Here is a 27,073-nt window from a genome sequence, read left to right as displayed (position 1 = left end):
ACTTTATAATTAAAATCGTAATTATCTCGTAGGGTAAATTTAAATCGGCTAGGGGTAGTAGTATTAAGTTAGTATTATTAATAGATTTTTATAAGCTTCTCGAGGGCTACGATCTCTATATCGTTACTAAACTATTAGAGTAACTTTAAGAAATAAGGAACTAAAGGGTAGCTAAAGTACTAATATAAGCGGCGCAATTTACCCTCTATTAAGTAGTTAGTAATAGCTTTTTTATTATTAAGGAGCAAAAGCTAAGGGTATCCCTATTTATAAATAATAAGTACTATAATATTTCCCCTAATTAGTAAGTTATTAATATTATTAAAATATACTCTTAGTTTATTTATATCCCTTAGGTAGTATAAGAAAGGAGTATTAGTTAGTAAGATATAAAAAGTAATATTATTAAATAAGGTACTAACGATTATAAATCTTAATAACCTTACGGGTTTGCTATTATTAAATCAAATACCTATCTCGCCGGCTCTAAAAATATTAAAAGTAATTTTAAGTCGTTACTATTATAATATAAAGAGTTAAGAGTAGCCTATAGTTAAGAATTTTATAGTATTAATATTAAATATAATACTTTAAAAGTCCCTTAACGAGTACCTCCAGTTTAATAAAAAAGAGGTTATTAGTTCCGTAGGCTTAGTTAACTTATTAATAAAGGTAGTATTAGTAAGGCTATGCTTTATTACCTAAGTAGTAAGGATATTTATAAGGGTTTTATTATTAATAATAGTCATAAGGTATATTATTAAGATCTAGACTTCGTCCTCGTAGTTATCCTTATAGTTAAAGTTAAGGCTATTAAAGTATTAGATTATAATATTATTATTATTATCGTTATTAATAAGGGTAGTTCCCTTATAAAAGGTAAAGAACTATAAGTATAAGCTTAGTATAAATCTTTTATTTCTTTCTTTACTATTTTTATACTTCTTATATACTTAATATCGCTCTTTTTCTAAGTACTTAGTTAAGTAATAGCCGGTTTTATAATAAACGAAATACTTTTTATTAATAGTGCCACGGCCGCGTTAATTCTATTTATTAAATTAGGTCTTTTTACTAAAACTACTATAAGTATAGTCGGTTTAGTAAGTAGCGGGGACCTTTTTATTATAAATACTATTTTAAAAATATTACTACTATTTACTACGGTTGCGCTCTCTCTCTATAGTATTAATTAAAGTACTAAGTTAGTAATAAATATTAGTAAATATAGGTACCGGGTTAAGTATAATAAGTTTATATTTTAGTATACTACTTACGTAGTAAAAGAGTTAGTTATTTATATTAAAAACGGATCCCTAGGTAACTAGTGCCTTATAAAGGATTATAATATAGTTAATTAGTACTTATAGAATCTATTAGTTCGACTTACCTAGGTTCTTACGAATTATAAAGTACTAATAGAGGTTATAAAGCTTAGCGAGGTAGTTTTAATAGCTTATAAGTAGCTTAAAGTATTTTTAAGTCCTTTAGTATATTATATTAAAACTAAGCGGGTTAGAGGTATTACTAAGTTAGTTAAAGTAAAAGGTTAACGCCCTTCCCTTAAGTATATTTAGGAAAGTACTAGAATAATATTATCTACTAATTCCCGCTTATTAATATAATACTTTAAAAATTTAAAGCTTCTTATTAAAAATATCGTACTTCTTATTATTATGCTTATTTTTATTATTATAAAGCTTAGTAAAGTTAATTAATTAGCGGGTATTAAGTATAATATTATTTTTAGTTTTTATATTAAAATATAGTATTTAATGGGGTAGATTTCGCTATTAAGTAATAATAACTTTATTCTCTAGTTCTTTTTTTTCTTTTTTTTAAAGAGGTAGTAAGTCGGTTAGTTAATAATAAGGCTAAGGTCGGAATTTTAATTACTAGAATTAAGTAAGTTAAGGTTATGCAAATTCCCTTATTATTTTTTTAACTTACTAAATAAAATCGTTAATATTTACTAACTATGGGAGTAGTAAGTAAAAGAAATAAAAATCGTAATATAATATATTAAAGTATTTAATATAGCTATAGTAAGCTACGATCTCTTTAAAAATCTAAGTAGGGAAGTATTAAGTATTAAGGGTATTAACGATCTTTTTTATTATTTAATTACGATTTCTAATTATTAAATTAATACCGTTATTTATAAAGAAGTCTTTAGCTTCTTAAGAATTATACTTTTTATTCTTAAGAAGTCCCCTATTTCTTAGTTTTAGAAATTAGTTTTAAAGTCCTTCTATAGCTCTTTACTTATTAAGCTATCTTAATAATAGTATCCTATTATATAAAAAATAAAAATATTAAGCTTTTTATTATTTATAAGGGTAGGTATAATATTAAATAAGCCTTATTAAGTTAGGTTAACGTAGTCCTATTAACGAATTAGAATTAGGTATAGTTCCGTAATTTGAGAGTATAAGTAAGCTAGAGGTAATATTAACTAATTATTAAACCCTTTTTACTTATTACTAGGGCTAGCGGTTATTATAATATATTTACGAAGTAAGTTATATAATAAAAGATTACTATAGGATATAATTATTATATTATAATTATAGTATAATATTAGTTAAGTTAGAAAGAGTAATAGGTCGGTTATAGCGATCGTTTTAATAGTAGTGAGTGGGCTACTATTATTAGTTAGAAAATTCTACTCTTTTAATAAAGTATATAAATAGAAGGTTACTAAGGTTAGTAAAAGGTCGTAAAAAAAGAAAAAAAGCCTTTTATAACCGTACTTCTAATAGTAAATAAAAGATTCTATTAGTTACTAATTAGTAATTCTTTTTAATACTTCTTATACTTTATTTTACTAATTTAATCTCAGAGCTTCTATTAAGTTAGAAAAAGGTAGATTTATTAGTAATATAAAATAGATCCCTACTACTACTACTATTAAAATCTTTTCTTTTCTTTAATATTTTAAAACACTTCGCTATTAATAAAAGATTTACTATTAATATACTTATAATTCCGAAGGTCTTACTATTACTAAGTACTAGTACGCTAGTAATTATTAGATTAATCTCTTAGTAATTAATCTCCTCTTATTTATTATTAGTTTAAAATAGTACTTAGTTATAATATATTTAAAATAAATTCCTTTACGAGCGGTTTAATTAGAGGGAAGTTAGTAATAGTAATAAGGCTAGCGGAAATAATATTAATAATAAAAGCGAGGTTAATAATAATAATAAAGTAGTTAATTTTTTTATAATAATAGTCTTAGTAAAAGAGATCGTATATAATAAAGCGCGCTCTTAATAACTTATAACTAGTTAATTAGTCGTTAGTTAATAATAATAGAGGAGAACTAAGGTAATATAAACTAGGCCGCTTATTATTAATTAAATAAATAGAACTAAGTTAATAAGTCGGAATAGTTAGCGAGGTAAGTCGAGGCTATTTCTTTTATAGTTATATCCTTATTAACCTACGGTAAAAATATATATATAATTTAACTACTAATTAGTATTAGTATATATATAAGTAAGTTAGACCTTTTAGGTCGTAACTAGGTTAATAAGTTAGTATAGGTCTATTGTATATATATAAGAGGGGAAGATCGTGGGCAGAGCCCGCGGTCCCTCAGTAAGTATAGGTAGGTAGAAGGGTCCGTCTACACGGGCCCAGACTACCTACCTACCACCCCTACCTAACTACCTAATAGGGCCCCTTTTCTGCCTCGTAATCCAACACTCATCAACAGGACGCCGAACTCTCCCAGTTTTTCCAGAGAATTCCTGCTTTCCTTTGCTCGTTTCTTACCTGTTCTTCGATACTATTCAATATTTGAAGAAAGAGCAGCAGTGTAGAGCAAAGGTTAGAAGACGTTGAGTCCCTGGGCGAAGATCGAAACATTCTCTTTTGCCTAAATTCTTCCCGAAACTTTAATAAATCCGCTGAGGCTCTTTACCCTTGGCGCGTGAGATGGCTTGCCAAGGCCCGGCAACCGTCGCCCTAGGGTCTCGGCCACCGCTCTTGGCGAGACGCTTAGCCTTGAAAATTTGAGCCTCCCGCCTGGGCATCTCTTGGAACCGTTATCTTTCTATATTATAGCCAAGGAACAGAATTTTCGCAACCCCTGATGACGATACCGCTCTTTGAAAGTTGAGGTGTTTTGTTTCCGCGTTGAACGGACTTGGTCGCACAAAGTACTTTCTCGTGCAATCTGGATAATATTGGGCTGTGCAGGATGCTGGCCTGAACTAGGCGGGATTGAGTCGTTAATGCTCCGTCTGCGTGCGACCTGCAGTGAACATCATCCAGCCTAATCTGTTGAGAAGAAGGTAACACTTTTCCCGAGCTCCGTGTAGAGTGGAAGAACGAAGCTGTTCCCCCGCATCCAGTCTTGTTGAGTGAAGCTGTTGAGACTTGAGACCATGTTCATCAGCGCTTCGAATGTACAGTTCTCGTCAAAAGGCGCCGCAAGCGCTATTTTTCGTACGGATTGGGGTCGCATCGCCAAGAGTGCCAAGACATATTCTGGTATTCGTTCTTCAGAGCCGCAATCCGAAGCCCGCGACACCTATTGGTTCATTCCGTTCCTCATGAAAAGCACACATGAAAGTCCATTGCCCCGAGTCCGTTCAATACCCCGAGCTATCTTACACGAGTCCTCTTTTGACAGAAATGTCAAGTAGTTCCGAGATCGGGGGTGCCCAGAACGCACGTGGGAAGGATGAAAGGCTGCGCAAGACGTGCATGGTACACCAGCGGCAGTTGGCGTGTTGCGCATCTGCGCAATCAATCCTTTCAAGGCGGGGAAATACCAAGAAAGCGGCCGCTGAGGCATTGATAACATTCTATTCGAGCCACATCCGTGTATGTGCCGGGGAGCTGATCGGCCGGACTGCTCTCTCCTTTTACTTCTCTGCATGCCGGGAGCCGAGGAGTAGACTTCAAAATTTGCTGAGCGAGCACAAGAAGGGCAATGGGCGAAATCGATTTCCCGTACGCCAATTGACGGTACAGCAAAATCCTTGTCGTATTGCAATTTCTCAGAGCGAAAGAAGCTCGGAAATGCCGTGGGCTCGGGAGAACGTAGGACGTCGCCCCTGAGTGAGACAAGTTCGCTCACCCACTGTATCCACCCCCTTCTTATGAGTTGATGCAGCATGCGAACTAGAAGCAAAACTGACCTGCTCGCGATTACTTACGGGTGAATCAAATTGTGCGCGCTCAAGAAAAGCGACTACCGGTATCTTCCCTATCTCACCCGGAAGAGAGTTGAACCTGCAGCTGATCAGTGGATGTACTTCTGAGTCTTGGACTAAAATGACAAAGTCTTATGCAGTGATTGACGTGATTAATAGACTGCATGGTCATTTTGACCTAATCGATTCAAATACTGACATCTTAGATATTCATGTTCTGTCGCACTTTGCTATCGGCTCTATCTACATTGACTGGTAGCTAACTCGAAGCAAAGCATAGAAGGAAAGAAACAGGGAAAAGGCTCTGAGCACACATTTGAACGGCCGAGTATCTCTTTCAACTGTAGAGTCATACTTCAGGAGCACTTCCAATAAGTCGGAGTCAAAGTGCCTGAGATGTAGGAAGGCGTGGAAGTTGGGGTCGGTTGTTTCATGATTGTATGATCTATGCTCGAGTGACTTATTTCAGTGACGCGGCACTATGCAGAATCGAGACTTCTTTATATATCGCATATCAAGATTAAAGTGAGGACAAATAGGGTAAATGATCTTCAGATCGTATTGTCCGCAGAAGCTGTCAAGTCAGTTATGTTTGCGACTCTTGAACCCTCGATTTATGAGAGAAACTGTTGATCATTCAACCCATCTTCGAGCCAGCGGAGTCGCAGAGTATGTCTTCACAGCGGATCATCAAAAGCCGCATCATCCCGAAACCCGCCTTGACCGGTTATTCTGACGTTAAATCAAAGAAATGGCAATTGCTTACATACTGGTGTTTCAAGTCTCAGATGGAGGCGATTATGAAATGCAATGTCAAAATAAAGAACCCAGGATAGTTAGGATCAAGTAACGTCCAAACAGAATCTAACTATACGAAATTCGAGGTATGATATTAGAGTTTCCCAATGCGGGCAGGCAACTTTAGCAAGACAGAGTGGACATAGGATTATTTTGGATCAACGTGCATTAGTGATACCACCAACGCTCTAACGAACTCCAGCAGAGTAGAGCCTAGTTACTAGAACATCGAGTAGCTGGCGGAAAAGACACGTATCAAAGACGCTATGGACCGCGCGAAAGTCTTTTCCGCATACTTTACTTTTAATTGGGAAGCTGATGATAAACTTTACCTTCGCCCTCTTCCTCCTCCTTCCACATCCCATAAACTCAGTATAAAGTACGATGTAGAGCTTCGTCCCTAAGGAAAGACCCTCCTGATGATGTATACGCCAACCGCGATGACTACACCCTAGACACAAGCTGCGCTACTGCATCTTCGACGGTGATATATCTTCAGACAAGTCGCAAGTATCCACCGAGTCCTGGCACACATTGTAGCGTGTGCTGCATCAACTTCGTACAGTTTTGACTGGATAACATTTAATTGAGTTCATCACTCCGCCGTTATCAATTCTTGACGTTGGACAATTTAGTAAATAAGCCTCTACGCGTGCCACATCGGACGTCCATATGATGAAAAGAATTAGCAATCATACAGCGGTCACTGACGCACAGATAGTGTTGCTGGAGTCACCTAGTTGTTGTGAGTCTATCTCGGTCATGCTGAGGTTTTGACGGATACTAAAGTAAGCCCAGCATATCAGTTTTCTGTAGCATTCCTCGCACAATTCTTTCAGCTTGACGCTTGAAGATCACATTGGGCAACAACGAATTGGATATATGACCACAATCAACCTAACTTCTTTCAAAAGAGCTTTGCTGAGAAAAGTCTCCATTCGAAACAAGTTTCTCTATTCACCACAATTGGGACGGCCATTCATAAAATAGATGGTGCCACAGAAGACTCTGCCAGAATTTAGTTCCTTCTCAACGACCATTTGAAAGCCGACATAGAACATCTTCTGTCATCTATTGAAGATGTAGCAAGAGGTAGTCATTTTAGGAGGATATGGGTAATCTTAAATGGCTCTCTGAGATATCGATAGTATTCCAGTCGAATTAAAACCAAAACATTGGTTAAGTGCGAGGCAGAGTTACCCACGATTTGTATACTCATAGACCGTATTTTCGAGTCCGTTTCCATGCAGAGGAGTTGAACCTGGTGCGGCCATGTTTTCTGCCTGATTTTCCTTGAATAAAAAAAACTATATTCGCGCATCATGGCTTGAAAAGGTCTGCAATGCATCTCAGTGTTTGCTGAACGTTCCATGTTACTGATCAGTAGATCAAGCCCCAAGGCACAAAGGCTCATCAAGAATTCTTCTCATCTAACACGAACTGTTGCAGTTATAACATGACTAAGAAACGTTGAAAAACAAATATTCCTCAAATCCAGGAAGATCGACACTCGCTTCCTATCCCCTCTATCCCGGTATCATTTGATTTAAACACGGCTCCTTGGCAATTCCGTAGAACATCAAATACAGCGCTGGCGAAAGTCGTTCGTGAATCACCCCTAGTCTACAACATTTTTATTGAAGATTCAATAGAAAATCCCTTCAAAACATCAATTGAACCAGATTGTGTATACTAAGTTAGTGTTAGCAAGCTGTACGAGTCGCAGATGGGGCGGTCCAGACGAGCAACCAATCGAGAATTCTACAGGGATTTCCCTGTTTGTTTCTGTCAAGGCGGGAAGCAATTAGATCCCGGGAGCGTTAATTGCCGGATCCTTGTAGGAATTGATTCAATTCTTCATTCGCCCCTCAGAAAGGCTGTTGATTCGCAGAAACTTCACCGGGTAAAACCAAAGAGAATACCGGAACAGATTGATATAGGGGAATCAGCAATGAACGGGCGAATAGAAATTTTGCATGCCCTTCCTTGCGTGATATTTGATAACCTTGCAAGGTCGTCAGCAGGATTGCCCAATCAGGCATACTTTTGCGCCATTTTCACTCTAATCCAAACAAGCTCCTTACCCCACAGACCACAATAGCTTATTCGCACCTTAAAATCTTGCATGGGTCGCCTGAGCTTCCGGGCAGTTGCCGCCTGCAAGGAGTCTGCTTCCGGCAGCTCCTATTTGATCACCTGCCTTTCTCACCCCTGAGTGATCGGTCGATGTTGCCGGCTATGCGCGTACGCAAGGGACTAGACGTTGTCGATGACTGTGATTCCGTCTTTCCGCGGATGAGTGAAGCCGTAGAGTAGAAGGGGACCTGGCTGATCTCAGTCTCGCCACGGGAGGTTCTGACTCGGTGAGACTACTTCTTTCTGGTGCAAATTCGATACTCACTCAATTTGAAATCAGTCAAACGCATAGTCGACATGTTTAAGTAGTCGAGACGGATCGTTCAGCTGAAGCATATGTACTTGGTTTATTGCTTCAATCAAGCTGGTAATATCTACATGAATTTCATGAAACCGTCTTTATCCACGCACTTGCAGACAACATCATTTACAAGTCATCGATCAAGGGGCTGAGGCCCTGCGCAGTGCCAAGGCGGTCCTCGAGCCAGAAGCGGAGTCTCTCAACAGCCGCGCGGTCAGACATCCACTTGCCAAAGGCGGTAGGGTCGGTACCGGGCATATCGAGGATGGCAGGGTAGTTGGCGGGGGGAGCGACGTCGCCGCGGACGCTCCATCCTCCGCGGGCGGTCTGGAACTCGGAGCTGAGGAGGTAGGCGTGCAGGAGCTTGGCACCCTCGGGGTGAGGGGCGTCCTTGAGGATTCCGCCGGTCTGGGGCCAAGAGACGAATTGGCCCTCGATGGGGTGGGAGACGTTGATGGGCGCGGTAGGAGTCAGACTGCCGGAGGAGGTGAAGGTGGCTCCCCACTGGGTGCCGTTCTGGCCGAGGATGGTGCGGGGGGTCTGAGTACCGCGGACCCAGCGGGGGTTCAGGGCGATGAGCTTGTCGAGCCAGGCGGATCCGTATTGCTTGAGACTACGTTGCGTTGTCAGAACTGAGTACTGACAGTAAGCTAGAGGTATTGTGACTTACATGAGATCAAAGGCTTAGAGGACGGCATCGTCGTCGTTAGGGTAGGTCAGGACGAGCTTGTCCTTGAGGTCGGGGTTGACCCAGTTCTCCCACTCGATAGGAGCCTTGATGCCGGGAAGCTTTCCAGTGTGCCACTGACCAGCCCAGGCAATGATGTACATGCCATAGTATGCGGCGGTCTCGTTGTTTTTGAACTCAGGGAGAATCTGGTCGTATCCGAGAGGAGCGTAGTCCAAGAGCGCACCCTCAGACGCCCAGCGAGGGTAGTCGTGGAGGGTCTGGAGGATGATGCTGTCGACAAAGACGTTCTTGGCGGCAAGCTGGTCGTCCAAGTTACCGTCGTAATACTTGGAAAGATCGACGGTGACGTTGAGGGTCATGCCGGGGAACTTCTTCTCGAAGCTGGCCTTCACGGAGTTCTGCTGAGTCAACTCATCACCACCGTGCCAGAGAGTAACGACACCACCCTCAGCAAGGGCAGCTTGGTAAATCTCATCGATAGTGCGGGTCTCAACTTCGGCAGCGGCGTTGACCAGTGCCTGGGTGCCCAGAAGGGCGAGGGCAAGCAATGATCGAACCATAATGACGTACTTGAACTAATCGGAAGAAAGAAAGAATGTGTGAAAAGCCGTTGATGAGCCACTTACACAATTGAGCTGTACGATCCTTTCTCCTCCTTCTTATACGACGGCGCATGAATACACCTCCGCCCCTTTTCCTCTCGACTCACAAAGGGCCCGTAAGCCAGTGACACCATCTCATGATACCTTCCTAGAACCAGGCCCCAACCAACAGCCATGCTACACAAACATCCATGTTGTAGGAACTGCTAGCGAAGTCTACCGCGCGCTTCATGACGAAAGCAGCGGGAGGTGCCGTTGACAGATGAGTCGATCCACGAGCGTCCTTCCAGATTGGTCCACCCGTCCCATCCTTAGTTCCTGGTTTAGTATTGATGGATGTATTTACAACGTACAGGCCAGCATAAGTGTATGTAGACGGCGGTATGGCGTACAGACTACAGAGTAGTAGTATGTGCGGGATAAAGCCGCTCCAAGCCTTTGAACGAGTCAAGTCTCGTGCCCCCCACGGAGCTTGTATCCAATCCGGAGGCTCGTCCGATGAGCATCCCATCGGAGGACTCCGGCGTCGGTGGGATGGCGGAGTGGAAGTCTCCACCGAAAACCCAAGGAACCAACCAAGAAGCTGATTTGACCGGGATCTTCCCATTCGTCATCAGGGGTATAGCGGAAGGTATTTGATTCCGGCTCAATGGATCCAGCAAACAAGCAAGAATTGGGCTGGATCATGGGGTGGAAGGAAATAAGAAATGTACAGCCCCGTTCATGTCAGCGTACCGCAGCAGCCAGGGCAATGGCGACCAGGGCTATGCGAGAATGAGGTGATCTGCGCCCAGATCTCGCATGAGTCGTGAGTTAAGCCCTGTGCTAAACATGCTTAAATGACAGTTTTCAAGGTGATGAGGAATGGTGACAGCATAGAGTTGGATCGCCTGGTCTTTCGTGAAAGCCACTTTTGGAATCTAATTGAGTTAAGCGCGACAATGTTGATAGACGAACAGTACAATATTCGGCGAACCAATGTCATAATAAATTTGAGGATTCCTTCAGCCATATAGCGAAAAGCAAATACTTTGTTCTCCCCGTATCTTTCTCACCTTCTGATATGGCATGCAAAACTCCGCCACAGGCCTCGTGAAAATCTTTACTGAAAGCCGGGTCTGAAGCGGATCGTTGGCATTTAATTCGGAATATCGGCACCGAGCTCCACCTCAAGCCCGTCACGACATGAAGGCCATGATTCGAGTTTCATATGAATTGCCAACATCCAGCCTGGCTCGGAATTGAAGACTAATCATGGAGTGCACTCTGCTAGTTGCGCCGTACAGGAGTCGCTCATGTGCGTGTGTGTCGGATAATGCTATGTTTCACCATTCTGCTTCGTGATATGTGGAACGTAGTGACCATCAAGAGCTGTCAGTTTACGTACCCGTTCTCGGTATCGCGTTCATGCAGCCCCGGTAGTCTTATGATCGTCATGCTAAGCCCGGTTTTGCCGATCTCAATCTTGTAAAGGTTACGACTCCATTGTTGTCTACGAGTCAGTCCTGAGTACCATCAAAGGTGCAAAGAGACTGGATGCGACGATGCATTCTGTCTCAATCAAGTTCTAAGTCTACTCCCGATCGTGGTATAGGCATTGTAATTTAGTTGTTTCTTGTCATAAGGTTACTTTTTGGGTGACCTTCTACCTGGCACCACCAGGTCTGTCAAGATTGAACATGGGTAAGGAGTTATGAAGGGCTGTATGACAATGAGTGAATTCGGGCAATGGTCGTTCATCTTGGCTGGGCGTAGATTCTCTTCGATCATACAACACAAGCATGCTGTCGTAAGGCAAGTAACTCAGAGGAACACTTGGGAAAGCCAGTTGGAACTCACCGGCATAGTTGAGTCAAAGAGACTGCACAATTTGACAACGTCTAGACGTATCTAAAGTCACACCATCATGAGCCCACCGCAGCGTTGCGAAACATATTCCCAAACGAAAATTATTTTGTCTTTTCCGTTTGAGGAAGCACCAGGTGTTGAAGCTTCATTTATGGCTCATTCTGTAGGTATAGGTAGAAAACTCACTTAATAACGTTCTGTCGATGTCAAGATTTCTGTCTACTCGACCTGTGTGTACCTGATTGCATTGCTCGCAGCTAATTCCGTAGTTAATGGCGGCTGTTGAGTGCACCAATTGAGGGGACAATTGCATAAGACCTGGCATGACCCAGAACTTGCCCATCGCTAAACATCGAACAGCAAACTTGCAAGAAAAGCCTCGCCGTCAATCTGCTTGATTCTGTAAGACCTGGGTGATGATTGTCTGTGCCCAACTGGTAAGAAGTATGTATTGACAGAGCGATTGTGATGAGAACGGAAACTTTCAACACTGGAGGTACTCATTGCTCAAGGAAGCAGATGATCAATGCCAGCCGAAAGCCCAGGAGCCTGTCAAATGTCACGATCGTGCCCCGTCAGTCAGCTGTCAAAGTACGCAAGTATTCATGCATCGGCAGCACGAGGATAAAAGCACAGCCACGATTAGCGACGCCAAGGCCTACGAAACGGCAAGAATACGCTGACAGTCACACAAGATGCAACAAGAAGCTTTGGTAAGCATTGAATATGCGACGCAAGTTCAGCCTTGACAGTGGGGTCACCCCTGAACTATTCATGCAATCCCGCGTAAAGCTCGGTCGAAAGGCAGAAACTGGCGAACGCTAAAAGCTTCCGTCCTGACCACAGGGCTGATGGTGGTTGAGGGATAACCCTGCTGATACGTAACGGCCCGGCCCCGACCTCATTGGGCTTTCCTCGTTGGGTTCAGTGTTCAGTCTCAGCTGCGTTGCAACTGACTTACACTTTTTGCCTTTCTACGCCCTTGTCCTGTAGGATTTTGCGCTAGGTTCGTCGTTAGGTTGCTCTGTACGCCCGTTGCCTGGGTCTGTAAACCACCTCTCAGTACAAGGCAGCGTAAGTGGGTAAATTGCGATGGGAAGATGGTGGTTCTTGTAGTTGATATTCTTCAGTTCAATTGCTAGGCAAGGAGTCTCCGTGAGGTTACCTCCGCTGGTGCCTACCCCCATATTGCCGGCTCCAGAGATTCTGGCAGATGTTACTAGAGCGAGCAAGACTAATTTGGAGCATCTGACAACATCGCTCATATTCATTTGCTTGATCAAGGTCTTGTAGATAAACACAGCCATGGTATCTTGGTACACGCGGTCGATTGTGGCTGGCTAGGCTTGAGATGCACAGCTTACGGATAGACGCGGCTTGACTGACAAGTCTGGAACTCTGACTTGAAAATCTTTTAGAATTCATAAACACTTGTCATTTTCATCACTCCAGAAGATAGAAATTCAAAACTTTCATTAGATAAGAATAGTTGAGATGCTACGAGTTCCAATATCGCACTGTCACAGGAGACTCGCTACGGTGGGGCTGTCGTTCACGAAGTACTCGAGGACGAATACGAAAGTGTTCGATTCGATTACATGATCCTCCTCTTTCGAGCTGTTTTCTTCCTCCCCGCCACCCTATCACCACGTTCACATCACCCCCCCCCCCCCCCCCCCCCCCCCCCCCCCCCCTACCACCAATTTTTTCCCCCCCCCCCCCCCCCCCCCCCCCCCCCCCCCCCCCTTTCCCCCCCCCTCCCCCCCCCCCCCCCCCCCCCTCCCCCCCCCCCCCCCCCCCCCCTACCCACGAATTCCTTGCACGTATCATAGTGACAATTTCTTTCACCATCCACGTCTCCCCCAGTCCACCAGAACCCGTATTTCTCGCCGCGATACCCAGCACGGCCGTCATACTGATCCTGCTCCTCTATGCCGAGAACGTCGCAATAGCGCTATCCAAAGCCTCCGCAAGTTGACCAGTGCTCTGTTGCGCAATCGGGCGGGCGATGGCAGGGACCTTGCCGAGTAGGGTGTCACCGAGCGCGCCACTGCCAGTCTTTTGTTGCATAAGAGCATCCTTAACGACGGAACTGACACCAAGCTGATCGAACACGGGTTTCTTCTGCGAGAGGTCGCCGAGGGTAGTCTGGACCTGCGTGACGAGGTCGCCGGCAGTCTGCTGGAGGCCAAGTGCGCCAAAGAGACCAACGCTGTCGGCACTGTCGATCATGGAGGTGGCCTTTGTAAGAGCATCTTGAGAACCTTGAGCCGCGGTGAGAACAGGAGCCACAGAGTTGGCGTCGTTGGCGGAGATTCCCTTGACGGCGGTATCGAGCTTCTGGAGAGAGGTCTGGACCATGCCGAGAGCGGTGGTGATGGTATCCTTTTGGCGGGCGACGAGGAGAGGAGCAGCGGTGATCGCCCACGCCTGGAGGGCGACGAGAAGAACCTGGAAGCCGAGCATTTTCGAAAAAGTGAAGATATTAAGATAAGACTAGAGAGGACGTTTGATGGAATACAGGATTCGGAGATCGTTGGTAGGTAGAGATGAGCTTGAATAGTGGAGAGAACGACAACGACTTCCAAACCAAAATCGGAAATGGTGTGCGGCTCTTAGTTCGATTTTATCAATATCTGGGGTAGACTACCCAAGGCCTATTCAGCGTTTGTTTTCTCCCATCACTTTCCATTTCGGGACACACTGGGGGGCGGTGAAGCTTTCCTGTGTTGAATGTGTGTGGTCTACAACTACTTTTCTCCTTCAGCCTTCCTCTTTGGGTTATGAGACGCAAAGGAGGTTCTTGGTGGTTCACCCTGACCGCATGGGGGTCCTAAAATGGTACTTGCTTGGGACGGCTTGACACGCTTGCGTCCATGTAGCTGTAGCCGTAAACCGGCTCCGGGCGCCCACCAACCGCCACTGTCTAGGAGTGAGGGAAGCGTTATAACTCGTCCGAGTTGTGGATTACTCCAGATGCGTGGGATGACATGTCGATCTCGAAGGATAAACCCTGGCATCATGGGGGGAGATTGAGTGGGCTCGCTGAGCCGCTGTTGGCCCTACATCTGGCTTCCAGGGAACTATCACGATAAGCTCATGAACTGGGTGCTTAGTGGACTGCGGGGTGAGCCAATGAACTCAAGCCTCTCGGAACTTTCCTAGCGTTTACCCCCATGGGTAATGTCTGTTCCTCCAAGGGGAAGCACAGGCACGACGGTGATCAGCTCAGGCAAGCCGTTGGACTTTGGAGCCAGTATGGTTTTAGTATCAAAGCTGAAACGCTTTGTTGCGCGGACCGGCCGTCGTTCAGTCGAAACACCCAACAGAGTTGTGTTGGTGATGCGCCAATCGCAAGTCACCAAAGCGCCCAATTAGCCAGTCATTGAGTAGTCATGCCAACTAAACGCCAGCAAGCTGCCAAACTGCCAGAAAAAAACCTGACCGGATGGTCCCTCGGCAAGCCTTCACGATGATGACGCTCGTGATTGTCGGCTGCGCCTGTCAAGATGGAAATGGGAAATGGGTGTAGTGTCCCGCCAAGCTGCCGATTGCCGGTTTGGAACTCTCAGCCCTGCCCATTCGCACTCGCTTAACTGCCTTGACAAGCTGGCAGCCCAGAAACCGGTGGTCTTGACTGGGCCGACTCACCTGATATATGTTCAAACGGTCTGCCGGCCTTAGATGTGGGCTTCCAACGGCTCTGCTCCGGACATCCCATCTATTACCTCATTAGGGTAGGCTTTGTATGTACGCTTGGATCGGGTAGCCTTCCCGCCCCATCAGGCAAGGGGGACCGGCATTTGTTCTACGCCCTATGAAGAGCCATATGCGGCATGGAAGATCAACCGGCACGGGTACTGAAAAAGCTTATTGTCGGCGAACGGTTTGTAGATCGGGAGGCCTTGCAGCCTGCAGGACATCACACCAGCCTAGACGGGTAGTCTCATGCTAGAATATGTGAAGAAGCCTGCAGAGACGGCGCCACCCATGCAGGCTTCGTGAGGCTTGGCTTCTCTTTAGCTGTCGCAGCTATGCACACAATGTGGAAATATCGATGGTGTTATCCCCCGGATCTTGATCTTCCACAATTGTGGTCATATTAGACGGCCTTCCCCACACGAGTTAGACGACTTGTAGTGTCAAACGAACGGCTCGGATTCGGATGGCTTGCAAGATCCCTTGCATTGGAACACTTCAGCATAGCTTATATGCCAAGAGATGGTACTCTGTAGTTGACTTTCCGCACTTCACTTGATAGTATTGTGATTTATCCTGTTGTTCCTGCTGAACTTTTGGGAAAGCGATCTCTTGCCCAAGTGCCCTGACTGCTGGCCAAACAGTGACATGTCGAAAGGGTCTAGTTCCGACATGCGCTCGGAGGTATTTCTTTAAGCCAATAAATGATACGAGCCTATCTACAGCGCTAACAGACCAGTTTCCTCTGAGTTGGGGAAGTGTTAACAACTGTGAAGCAGTCAAGTGGCCGAATACCATATTGGCCTTGAGATTTATCGCCGATAAGCCAGGTACTTACCACTAACAAATACCCGTCAGGGGACGGTCACTAATGCCCTCCCGTCGGGAGAGCCATCGGGTCATTCTTTCAAAGAACTTCCTGCCTCCAAGAAAGGCTGTGAATCGGCCCGATGAAGGGCAGTGGACTCATATCATGAGAGTGATTGCACCCAGTCTCATCTTCTCTGTTTTAACGCGGGAGCCGTATGGACGAAAGAGGAAATCGTATCCAAGCTGCCCCATCACCCAAACTGTAACACACAGTTTACCGCCGCCGCCCAGGCTTCTAACCTTCCCCCCTTCTGGTGACGCGAGAATTTTGACGTTATCTGCCCGGCGAGTCGTGTCAACTGAACCAAACACCCTGCGCTGGAGCTTTCCGAGCTTGACCTTTCGATCTAGCACCCGTTCTGACAGGTCGATATCAAACGGCTCTCGGACGTTCCGGAAATCAAAATTGGCCTTGCCCCATGTTCTCGGGTGCTTTCATTATTTGTCCAGCCTAGGAGGTCACCTCACCTAAACTTTCAGTCTTCCTTCTCTTGAGAAAATCTGAACCACGACGATGGGTCAGAGGAAACCGACATCGGACTGATTGCATCCATCCTCAGACAAGACAGGCGAGTCAACTCATGAAAAGCGGCTATAGGGTCTGAATCATCGCATTCGCACAACAACTGAGCCGCAACATCTGGACCCGAAACAACGTCCCTGATAGGTGTTTCTGCCGCCATAGAGAAGCACGGAACTGTCCCAGGAGACACATCCACACTATCTGACACAGCCTCCGAGTCGTGTTGTCTGGCGTGTGGAGGTTGATGAAGCGGGTGAACCACATGACCAATCAAATCAGCTCTGTCGGGACCAGAACCTGCTAGCCGGAAACTGGGCAGAAATAATCTCGACCCCGGTTCTGGGTCTTCAGACACAAAGGTTTACGAGTAAAGAGGTAACTGGATGACGGGAGTTTCTCCCCGGAACTTCAATGGATGCGTTGCTCTGCAACAAGGGGCAACTTTGTCGACTAGTTCCAACTTTGGAGCCTGCATGGATAAGTGAGGTGCGAGAAGCGGTTCATAACACAACATGACAGGAAACGGCGCACTAAGAGCGGTCTTTGCAGAGTGCAGTGTTCTGGGCTGGATGCCGAATTATCTCGCAGGTCTATGCTACTGTAGTACAACCAGGCTTCAAATCCCAACTTCTGTTAGTGGTTGCAAACCAGTAACTCAGCTTGAGGGTGCATTAGTCACTACCCTCTGTCTTTCGAACCCGCTACTTTTGACAGCTTGAATAAAACCGAAAATGCCACTCATCTTATTGGGCAGAGATTTTGCATTTACGTTTCCTGTAGGTACTTAAAAAGATTGATCGTGAAGCCACAATTTGCATAAGAGCACAATTAATCCATAAGCCTGGCGAACAAATAACGGCAGCAGTCGTGATCAGTCAAAGTTCTTGTTGCGAGCTCAGGGAACGAAGGTAGATAAGTTCCTAAGTGAGGAAATGAGAGGACTGGCAGATAACTTACGCTCCGACAACACGCATCGGCTTGCAAACTCGCTGGCTGAATTCTACTCCTATGATGCCCAAAAACCGGTTTTGAGGGATACCAAGAATCTGTGGGTTCCAATAAGTTTTCCCGCGCGTTCAATCCTCTGCGAGCCTTTCTTTTGGTATGCTTTCCAGTAAACTTTTAACCCGTCGCTGATCATTACAGAGCTTTGTCCCGACTCCCCACAAACATGGCTCTCCAAAACTTTCCAAGCCGTCAACTCATTGTGCATTCCATAACACTCAAGTGCCAAGGAACCCTGCAAGTGCCTTTCTTTACAATTACTCAAAATCATCGTGAACTTCACTCCCCACAACCAGCCGCCTACTTCTCAACGCCTTTGCCGACGATACCCGGCACCCAATTTTGCCCGTACACCGCATGTCCTCTCCACTAACAGTTCCACAGAGACCCCTCCTCCCAACCAAATCCATACATATTTCCTCATTCAGCGCAAGTCTGCATCAATCATCGGGCGCTTGGTCTAGGGGTATGATTTTCGCTTCGCATCTACATCTGAGCATCCATCGTGAGCTTCAGTTGCGCAATCTGTGAAAGGTCGTGGGTTCAATTCCCACAGTGTCCAATTGTTTTGCCATGTTTGATTGCGAGGCATCGCTTTTGCTTCTGGAGTGAAATTGACTCGACTTGAACCCATTCTGAGTCTACTTCGGGCGCGATTTGAGGGTTCATGGCGGTATGTTCGCATTGGAGCAAGAATTGACGCACAGTGATTGTGGTTCCTCAAGACCGCTTCAATAGATGTTGCCTTTTTGGCATCTTGAGTTCTTTCAGAGTTTTGTCCATTGTGGGGCGAGTTTGATGCATATACGTTATTAGTTAGCACTTAAACTCATTGACTACCTCGTCAGCATCAAGTTGCTCAAAAGCCTTAGAAATAGGGAGATAATAGCCGTATTTATGCACTAAGGTCTTCTTCTATGGATTCTAGGGTACTCATTCGTCTTTTTGGCATTGCCCTTCTATGAAATACCTCCGTGGCTTACTGGATATTGGGTGAGGGGATTCCCGACGTGCTCAGATCATCCACGCACGTGTGAGGAATGTAGTCTTCAGAACAAGTGCTACGGCGTTGCTTCTTGTCTTTCGTAGGCTTCGATAGCACCATAGCCTGATAGACGGCGTCGGGCTCCGGCTCTGAGAGGCAATCCACACCAGAACCACCAGTTCCCGCCGCTGGCCGGCTTGCACCAAGTTCTCCGCCAGCCTTTCCGGTAACCTCATCGTCAACTTCGGATGGCGCTGGTGCGCGGGTTGTACGGCTACTACTTGGTGTTCTCTGAAAAACAGAACTGATCTTTCGGGTGATCTGCTGCATGAACCCTGGTTCTGGTTTGCGAGTGTCTTGTACCAAAGGCTCTGCGAAATGGGCAGAGCGCCGCCTGGTATTCTTGGCCAATTCGCCGGGTGCCTTGTTTTCGCCGCATGCATGCGAGTCTGACAAGGCCTCGGAGTCTCGGTGAGAGGGCTTGTTTTTGATACTCGCAGGATCATCCAAGGGGAGATCTACCTCGTGGCTCATAGAACGGTCGGAATCTCTACGAGGTGAGTCCTTACTGATGGGTGCGACACTACCAAGTCTCGCGTCAATTCCCATATGATACATGTTGACCTTGCTCTTATCTTCATGTTGAAGAGGGACAAGACTAGCCGGGGTGCTCAGCCACTCATCCGTGCAGTGTCGCTGTGGCAGGCTAGGGAATGAAGTGATTGAAGAAGCTTCGTCATCGACACTGGATTCTTTGAGGTTCTCTTTTTGACGACCTAATCCGCCTACAAGCTGAGAACCGAGCGAGAAGCCATGGACATCAGGAGTATCCGACGAAGTATCAGAATCAGAAGCCCGACTGAGTCCCTCAATAATGCTAGACACATTGAACATGGAAGAGTTGGTCTGGGACACGGCAGATATTTGCACTTCGGAAGCATCCGAAACCGGTTCTCGGGTCTGGTCAGAATGTTCTGCCAGCGTATCAGCGAGCCACCGTATATCAGTGATACTGTTGCGTGATACAATCGTGGTGATGGGTGCCGGTCGAGCCACACTTCTCGACCGTACCTGACCATCAACAGCGCTTCGATTAAAGAAGGAGGTCTCGGGTTCGTTGATGGTAGTCGCTGTATCAGCTGCACGAGCAGGTCGTAGCTCAATGGCAGTCTTGAGGAAGCTCGGCTTCCTGGCTAGTTTTGTTTGGACCACAGTATCAGTTGCTTGCTGGGTTTTGGAAGCATCCTCCATGGTCGTATTGTGCTTGCACATTTCTTTGAAAACGATCTCCACAACGTCTTGTACTTGATCATCGGTGAGAACGTACTGGCATGAGGCTTTGTTGCATGGTGTTCCTCCATCGGGGTCGCTTGGGGAGATATCCGGCGTTCTTCGTTGACCAGCAAGACGAACCCGTACCTTTCCCATGATTTGCTGCATCAAAGTATTGGGCTTTCCCCAAATGCTGTGACCAGACCGTCTCGGGGTGTCGGAGAGATGCTCGGACCGGGATGGGTGTCGGCTATGACGAACATTGATGGAGCCGTGGCTGCCTGAAATATCGCGTCGGCCTTGTATGGGCATCGTCGTGGGGCCATGTTCAATGTTGGAGGTCAAGCCGGTACCTGATTTGTGGTTCGTTCTCCCTGATGATGTGTTCTGAGACTCGCCGGCAAGACACTTGTCTCCTACGGCATTATTGATTAGCAATTAAAATGCAAGGTGTCTTAGCAGATCATGCCTTGACCTAAAATACCTGACAGATCCCCCTTTGTGACTGCTTCTGCAGCGGCCGGGGGCAGACAGTGGTTATGGGCCTGAGTTCTAGTCTGATCCATGCTCATGCACCTTGATGGCCGCCGGAAAACCGGACTGGCTTGAGGAGCCCACGTCATGGTCTCGGCGTCTCCATTACTGAACAAGCTGCAGTCTAGGGTAGTGGACGGGCCCGGTGGCACGATGGATGGACGCCGGCCGAGATTAGGGTCTATCTGCGTGGTAGTCGGATAGATGACAGTGCCATTGTGGCATGAGGGAACGAATACGCCTGGTAGCTGTGTCACAGTTGGAGGTCTATTGACGGACAGGCTGTGTTCTCGAGTCGACGGTGCAGTGCGGAACTCTTCGCCATCGAATTCTGAAGGGTCCCTCATGTTGGAATTGGATGAAGGCTAGCAAGAGGATGAAGCAAAGTCATACGACAAATATGGAATAATACGAAGGGTCAAGAACAGGAATAGGCAAGTAAATGCCACGAGAAGAGAAGAAAGCAACGCCCCTGGTTGTCATCGATTTGTAGTCAGATGTTCTTCGCTAGGATTGTTGTCGTTGATAAAGCTGCAGAGAGGTTAAGGTAGGTTGAAGATGGACGATAAAGAAGACGAGGTTCGCGTGGGAAACTCAAATCACGGTGCCCAACAAAATGTGAAATAGCAGCCCATAGCAGCTTCCCCATCCAAAGAACATGTACAGTCGTCACGATGGAAGGAGCTACGCGAGTCTCACCGTGGGCAGTCACCGCCCAGAGACCAGTTCAGGGCTCCTCGCCACCTCATTCTCAAACGGATTGCATGTCGGTAAGAAATAGGTATGCTTTTTTCCCTTTCTCCCTTTTTTAAGATAGCAAATGAATATCAACGGAGTAATAGAGATGGGGATCATTGATACAACTCAGCTCAAACTTGTGATGTTCAAAAAAGAGTTCACCGCTGGGATGGCCACATCTCTTGGTGCTCATGCTGGGATCGTTTGCGGACTCGAAATCGTAGCCAGTCAAGTAGGCTCAGGCGACAACTGTTGACCTTTGCCCACTCCACCACCCAAGCAGTTTGACCTGACCAACCGACATAGGAAGGCGCATGCTGTGCTGGTGGTCGGAATGGATTCGAGGGGACTGATATACCTCCCTCAGTGAGTTGTTGGTGAGAATATCACAGAAGGAATGAGATGAGACGAACAGAAGTGAGATGACGTAAGCAGGCAGGAGTGGGGTCACAGTGTGATAGCACAGTGCTGCCATGTGAGCACGGCCCCGGGTGGAAAATATTCTGGACCAATTGAAATCCCTGCGCAACACAAAGCAAAGGGTTTTCGAGGGGATCGGCAAAATCCTCTAGCAAAGGAGCTTACTTTTTTTTTTTTTTAGTCCCTTAAGCTCCCGCTGCCATTCATTCTTTTTTGGCGGGCAACGACGCTCAATCACCGTCCAACGTTTGCTCCTTCGCGGCTCCCTCTTCCTGCGGTGCGGTAATATCTAATGATGCCCCCGAGTGCTGCTCCGACTGCTTCTGATCCTGCTGGGCCTTCCGACACCAGCAGCGCCTACTCGAGGTTGCACATCTCTCCTTTCGACCAGGACCTCTTGAAACTCGTCATCCCAGCTGCGATCTTGCCAAACGCCCGAAATATCTCCTTCCACACCATTGAAACCTTCCCCGACAAGCGCTACGGCTTCGTCGACGTTCCCGACGCGGACGCTGAGAAGATCAAGAAGAGGCTGAACGGCGCTGTGCTGAAGGGCTCCAAGATGCGCATCGATAAGGCCCGCCCTGCCGAGGACTACATGCCAGTGGCTGAGAGCGAAGAGACTGGCAAGAAGCGAAAGAAGTCGTCCAAGGAAAAGGAGGAGAGGAAGAGGCAGAAGCGCGATGAGAATGTGCTCGAGGGCGTCGAGCTTCGCGATCGCAAGGTCAAGCGGGGCTGGACCGTTCCCGAGGAGGCCAAGATAAGGGAGAAGAAGAGCAAAAAGGAAAAGGGAGAGAAGAAGGAAAAGAAGGATAAGACAAAGAAGCGCGAGGAGCGCTCAAAGTACACAGACAGGGAGGAATGTCTGCTCAAGACAAAGCTGCCCTCTAAGCAGCTCCCAGCGGCTACCGATCCCGAGGACGAGGGCGATCGCAAGAAACGCAGGAAGAAGGCCAAGGAGGTTGTCATCCACGAATTCGAGAAGACGACAAAGTTCCCTACCTTCCTCAAGGCCGCCAAGCCTGCGCCGACCGAGAACCTCACAACCGAGTTTGTTGAAGGGAAAGGATGGGTTGACACCCAAGGGAACCTGATCGAATCATCCAAGACTAGGAGAACAGCCACGGCACCTGTCCCCGAATCCAAGAGTCCCAAGCCACCAAAGAAGGTCAAGGCTCCCACGCCTCCACCCGTGGACGACGATACTACAAGCAGTAGCGGCAGTTCATCTGACGAGGATACTTCTTCCGACGAGAGCTCAGATGGGGAGCCAGAGCCGGCCAATGTCACGGAAAAGGTCAAGTCTACACAAATTGTTAAGGCGGCGCCGGTGACACCTGCAAAGCAAACGCCAAAGGCTGCAGGTGATGAAGACAGTAGCAGCGATTTATCATCGTCGTCTGACGATGATAGCTCCGACTCGGACGAAGAGATGGTAGTCGAAACTACCAAGACTTCTATCCCTGCCAACTTTGACAGTCCGCTATCTGCAATCAAAGCCGCCGATGCATCGCGGCCCAGATCCGCCGCTTCCAACGCCAGTCTTACCATCAAGATACCACCATCGACCCCGGCCCAAGTTCATCCCTTGGAAGCTCTCTACAAGCGCCCAAAGCAGGACGGTAAGGAGGCTACTCATCCCGCCGAAGAAGCTCAACCTTTCAGCTTCTTCGGTGGCGGCGGCGATGACATCGAAGAAGACGTGGATGTTGCAGCATCCAACCAAATGCCCATGACCCCGTTCACCGCACAAGACGTCGAGTGGCGCAACGTTAGAAGCGCTGCACCCACGCCCGACACAGCGCACCCCAACCACACGAAACCGTTCTGGGCTATCGGTCACGACGGCGAAGAGGATGAGGAGGACGACGAAGAGACCCGCGAGGAGATTGAGGCGACGTTGAATGCGGAGCGAAACGCCGACCCCGAGGGCAGCAGCGGGCCCGGAGGCGACTTTCAAAAGTGGTTCTGGGAGAACCGGAGAGACCTCAACCAGTCGTGGATGAAGCGCAGGAAATCAGCGGCCAAGGAGAGGCGCCATCGCGATAACAAGTCGCGTGCCTCCAAGGCTGTGTAGAGCATTAACAGGGACGACAAATGCATAGCAAGGCATCTATAGAATCACAAGATCTTGAAATTCACCTGCCCTGACCAATAACAACATCCGACTGAGGCCCAAACATGGATAGGCTAATTCAGACAAACAGAACAATGACTTATCCTTTTACCATGGTATCTCGGCCTCCAGCTGCAGACAGAGCACGGAATCTGACCATAATCTGTTATCATTCGGCTCCTCTCCCCCTCCCCTTGCTCGCAGTTGGGGTAAGATAGGTAAGATAAGACATCCCCGGCTTCCCCCGCCTCCCGTTGGGAGAGATTCAGGGATTCAGGGAATAGCAGGGGAGGGATATCAAAGACTCCGTCCCAATACATGTGAATACCTTGGCACCCGGAAAAGATCCGTACGTTGACCAAGCCGTTTGGATCTCTTGGCTTCTTGGGCAACTTTCTTTGCGGCGAGGCACAGGGGCGCGTTATATCAACCAAAGTTCAAGATCCGGCCTTTCGGACAATTCGCCGGCAAGGGGGAACACTAACATCGGGCTTGGCCCCGCCCTGCTCCTCTCCCGCCTTATCATCCCGCATCTCAATTTCTTGACCACCACCACCCCCGCCTCCTATCAACATCCTTTCCGGGTCGTCAGCTCGTCGGCAAACACGCGATGCGGCTTCGCGGCGTGTTCGATGGAACATCATAGCCACATCCCTGCTATGTCTCGCTCTCCCCCCTCCAGCATCGAGTATCATTACCCGACGCGACGGTAATCTTTTCGCCTCCAACCTCTTCATCCTTAGAGATATCTTTCTCTTCATTGGCGTCTTATCTGTCGTTAGTCAAACGTACAGTCTATTTCGATGAGATGTTAAGGATGGAATTGGGCAAATACAAACTGCTTCCAGAGACCCACGCTTCCCATCGTCCGATGCGGAATCACAGGGCCATCATGCATCAAATCACCCTGTCACTTTCCATGTTGGTTACCGTGCTGCGGTAGTTCCCACCAGGATTAGCCACGCGGTCGGCTATTTTGCGCTCAATGGAAGCGATCGACCCTCTAGATCTTGTTCTCTCCCTACCTCGCTCTACCCTCTGACCCTCTCCGCGGGAATCCTTATCTTGACTCTTCGACTGGAGGGAACTCAGGGAGGGGGGTTACGTTGCACTTCGGCAGTGGATATTGACATCCGATATCCGTATCTACACACACGCGCAATAGCACCGTCGTATTGATGCTCATATAACATTCGTTCCTCCATAGGTCGACAAGCTATGGCCATCTCTTAGGTTGCAGCAGGCAAGTCAATGTGAAAGAAGCCTTGATCTCCTCGTTGAGATCCATAGTGAACTCTAAACCTTTCCCTCCTGCCTCTTCAACATCGAGGTTCTCTCCCTGGTGAATCATCGCGAACATGTCTTCCCCCCAAGACATCGAGGCTCCCGCCGTGGATGAGAAGAAGATCGCCATCGTCTCGGACCAGGATCAATCCGACACCACCAGCGAGCGCAATGGCGAGACCGACCTCGGTGAGATTTACATCTTTCTGTCGCTGAAGAAAGGCTATATCGCAGGCCGAAAGACCTCTGATGCTAACGATAGTTATACAGTCGCCGTGGAAGGCCAGTACACAAAGGAGGAATACCACAAGCTCAAGAGAAAGGTCGACAAGTACCTCCTCCCCCTGATGTGGATATGCTACGGCATCCAGCAAACCGACAAGACGGCGCTCGGCACCCAGGCCATCTTTGGTCTCCGTCAAGACACAGGACTCAAGGGCCAGGAATACAGCTGGCTGACAACAATCTTCTGTACGTTTCATCACACATCGCGTCTTTCCCTCCAGCAGCATAATCCTGACTGAACCCTCTCACAATCCAGACATCACATACATGTGCTTCGAATTCCCAAGCAACATCGTCCTCCAGCGCTACAAGATGGGCCGCACCCTCTCCGTCTACATGATCTGCTGGGGCATCATTGTCCTCTGCATCGGCTTCGCCCAGAACTTCACCCACCTCATTGTTCTCCGCGCGCTGCAGGGCGCGTTCGAGTGCTGCATCTCGCCCGGCTTCATGTTGCTGGTCGGCACGTGGTACAAGACGCGCGAGCACGCCTCGAGGTCTCTCGTCTTTCAGAGCGCGAATGCTGGGTTCGGCGTCATTGCCTCGCTCATCATGTACGCTATCGGCGCGTCGACGCAGCATAAGGAGGGGGCTCAGCCGTGGAGGTATATTTCGTTTGTGAGTTGCTCGAGGCCTGGTGCACCTCTCAATGACGGCCGGGGATCGCATTGCTAACATGCATTTTAGTTCTTGGGTAGCTTGACGACTGCCATTGGCTGTCTTTGTCTGTTCCTCCTTGGTACGCCGTCCGAAGTGAGGTGGTTGACCCAGGCTGAGAAGGACATGGTAAGAAACCCGTCGTATCTCGTAACAAACCCCAAACTGATTTCTCCTAGGCGAGCGCGCGCATCATCTCCAACAATACCGGTCACGATCGCACCGCAATCAAGGGGTGGAAGTGGAAGCAGGTCGGCGAATGCTGCCGCGATCCCATCTTCTGGTTCGCCGGCGTGAATGCCTTCCTGAGCTCTGTTCCTAACGGCGGTCTCACCACCTTTGGCAGCATCATCATGACTTCCTTTGGCTTCAGTATGACCTTTCATCAAGCCTCCATCATCCAATCTGCTTCATATCAAGTTCCACACTAACACAAGCTCCTCTCCAGACAACCTCCAAACCATCCTCATCGACATCCCCCGATCCGTAATGTCCGTCTTAATCTTTATCTGCGTCGGCCTCCTCACCAGCAAAAAAGCCAATCTCCGCCTCTGGATCATGGCAACCTCCGTCCTGCCCCCCTTCGCAGGCTTCCTCGGCATGTCCCTCCTCCCCAATGACCCAGCAATCAAGTGGACCAAATGGGGCTGCTACTTCATCACCGTGCCCTTCGTCCTCGGCCTCTTCCTCGCCTGGACCCTGATCCCGAGCAATATTGCCGGCCGCACCAAGCGCACCATGACGTCCAGCTTCACCTTTGTCGGGTACTGCGTGGGTAACATGGTCGGCAGCCAGATCTTCAAGGCGCAGGATGCGCCAAAGTATACCCCTGGAACGATTGGGTGCGCGATCTGCTTTGGAATACAGTTTGCGTTGATTTTGACGTGGCGGTTTGTGTTGGTGAGGAGGAATAAGCAGAGAGATGCTGCTATGGCTGTTGATGGGTTGACTGTGGAGGAGAGAGCGAAGAGGGGTAAGGAGCTTGGGGAGCAGGATTACACCGATTTCGAGAACCCTTATGTGAGTGCACCTGGTCTGATTTGTTGTAGTCTCTTTGCTAACATCGAACCTGCAGTTCCGTTACACACTCTAGAATGCCTTCGGGTGGAATACAGCCCAGTTTCATTTAGGTCGTAGA

General features: G+C 47.5%; 8 protein-coding genes and 1 non-coding gene across 9 annotated transcripts; 3 read left to right on the top strand and 6 right to left on the bottom strand.

The window, feature by feature from the left end:
• Nucleotides 1-263: 263 nt before the first annotated feature.
• Nucleotides 264-464, bottom strand: CLUP02_16799 (uncharacterized protein; the record flags this gene model as incomplete). The annotated part of the gene is made up of 1 exon (XM_049295717.1): nt 264-464. A coding segment is annotated over one exon (201 nt), but the record flags the coding sequence as incomplete, so codon positions are not given.
• An 8,068-nt stretch (nt 465-8,532) lies between these two features.
• Nucleotides 8,533-9,931, bottom strand: CLUP02_16798 (ABC-type Fe3+ transport system; the record flags this gene model as incomplete). The annotated part of the gene is made up of 3 exons (XM_049295716.1): nt 8,533-9,012; nt 9,100-9,672; nt 9,887-9,931. 3 exons carry the CDS (start codon nt 9,929-9,931, stop codon nt 8,533-8,535), a joined length of 1,098 nt encoding a protein of 365 aa, XP_049152863.1.
• Nucleotides 9,932-13,476: 3,545 nt separating this feature from the next.
• CLUP02_16797 (cell wall protein) lies at nt 13,477-14,013 on the bottom strand (the record flags this gene model as incomplete). Its single annotated transcript, XM_049295715.1, has 1 exon — nt 13,477-14,013. One exon carries the CDS (start codon nt 14,011-14,013, stop codon nt 13,477-13,479), a length of 537 nt encoding a protein of 178 aa, XP_049152862.1.
• A 4,080-nt stretch (nt 14,014-18,093) lies between these two features.
• On the top strand, nt 18,094-18,206 carry CLUP02_tRNA314. The gene has a single exon. It is a non-coding gene; the product is annotated as a tRNA-Ala (tRNA).
• Nucleotides 18,207-18,623: 417 nt separating this feature from the next.
• Nucleotides 18,624-20,782, bottom strand: CLUP02_16796 (uncharacterized protein; the record flags this gene model as incomplete). The annotated part of the gene is made up of 2 exons (XM_049295714.1): nt 18,624-20,317; nt 20,386-20,782. 2 exons carry the CDS (start codon nt 20,780-20,782, stop codon nt 18,624-18,626), a joined length of 2,091 nt encoding a protein of 696 aa, XP_049152861.1.
• Nucleotides 20,783-21,411: 629 nt separating this feature from the next.
• CLUP02_16795 (uncharacterized protein) lies at nt 21,412-21,648 on the bottom strand (the record flags this gene model as incomplete). Its single annotated transcript, XM_049295713.1, has 1 exon — nt 21,412-21,648. One exon carries the CDS (start codon nt 21,646-21,648, stop codon nt 21,412-21,414), a length of 237 nt encoding a protein of 78 aa, XP_049152860.1.
• Nucleotides 21,649-21,885: 237 nt separating this feature from the next.
• CLUP02_16794 (uncharacterized protein) lies at nt 21,886-23,670 on the top strand (the record flags this gene model as incomplete). Its single annotated transcript, XM_049295712.1, has 1 exon — nt 21,886-23,670. One exon carries the CDS (start codon nt 21,886-21,888, stop codon nt 23,668-23,670), a length of 1,785 nt encoding a protein of 594 aa, XP_049152859.1.
• A 476-nt stretch (nt 23,671-24,146) lies between these two features.
• On the bottom strand, nt 24,147-24,470 carry CLUP02_16793 (uncharacterized protein; the record flags this gene model as incomplete). Its single annotated transcript, XM_049295711.1, has 1 exon — nt 24,147-24,470. The coding sequence occupies one exon, from the start codon at nt 24,468-24,470 to the stop codon at nt 24,147-24,149; it is 324 nt and encodes a 107-aa protein (XP_049152858.1).
• Nucleotides 24,471-25,067: 597 nt separating this feature from the next.
• Nucleotides 25,068-27,072, top strand: CLUP02_16792 (major facilitator superfamily transporter; the record flags this gene model as incomplete). The annotated part of the gene is made up of 7 exons (XM_049295710.1): nt 25,068-25,182; nt 25,264-25,464; nt 25,535-25,896; nt 25,966-26,064; nt 26,115-26,307; nt 26,384-26,959; nt 27,011-27,072. The coding sequence occupies 7 exons, from the start codon at nt 25,068-25,070 to the stop codon at nt 27,070-27,072; spliced, it is 1,608 nt and encodes a 535-aa protein (XP_049152857.1).
• Nucleotide 27,073: the final 1 nt, after the last annotated feature.

Source organism: Colletotrichum lupini, chromosome 9, assembly GCF_023278565.1.
Source record: "Colletotrichum lupini chromosome 9, complete sequence".
Taxonomy (NCBI): Eukaryota; Fungi; Ascomycota; class Sordariomycetes; order Glomerellales; family Glomerellaceae; genus Colletotrichum; species Colletotrichum lupini.
This window is presented reverse-complemented; position numbering and strand designations above follow the sequence as displayed.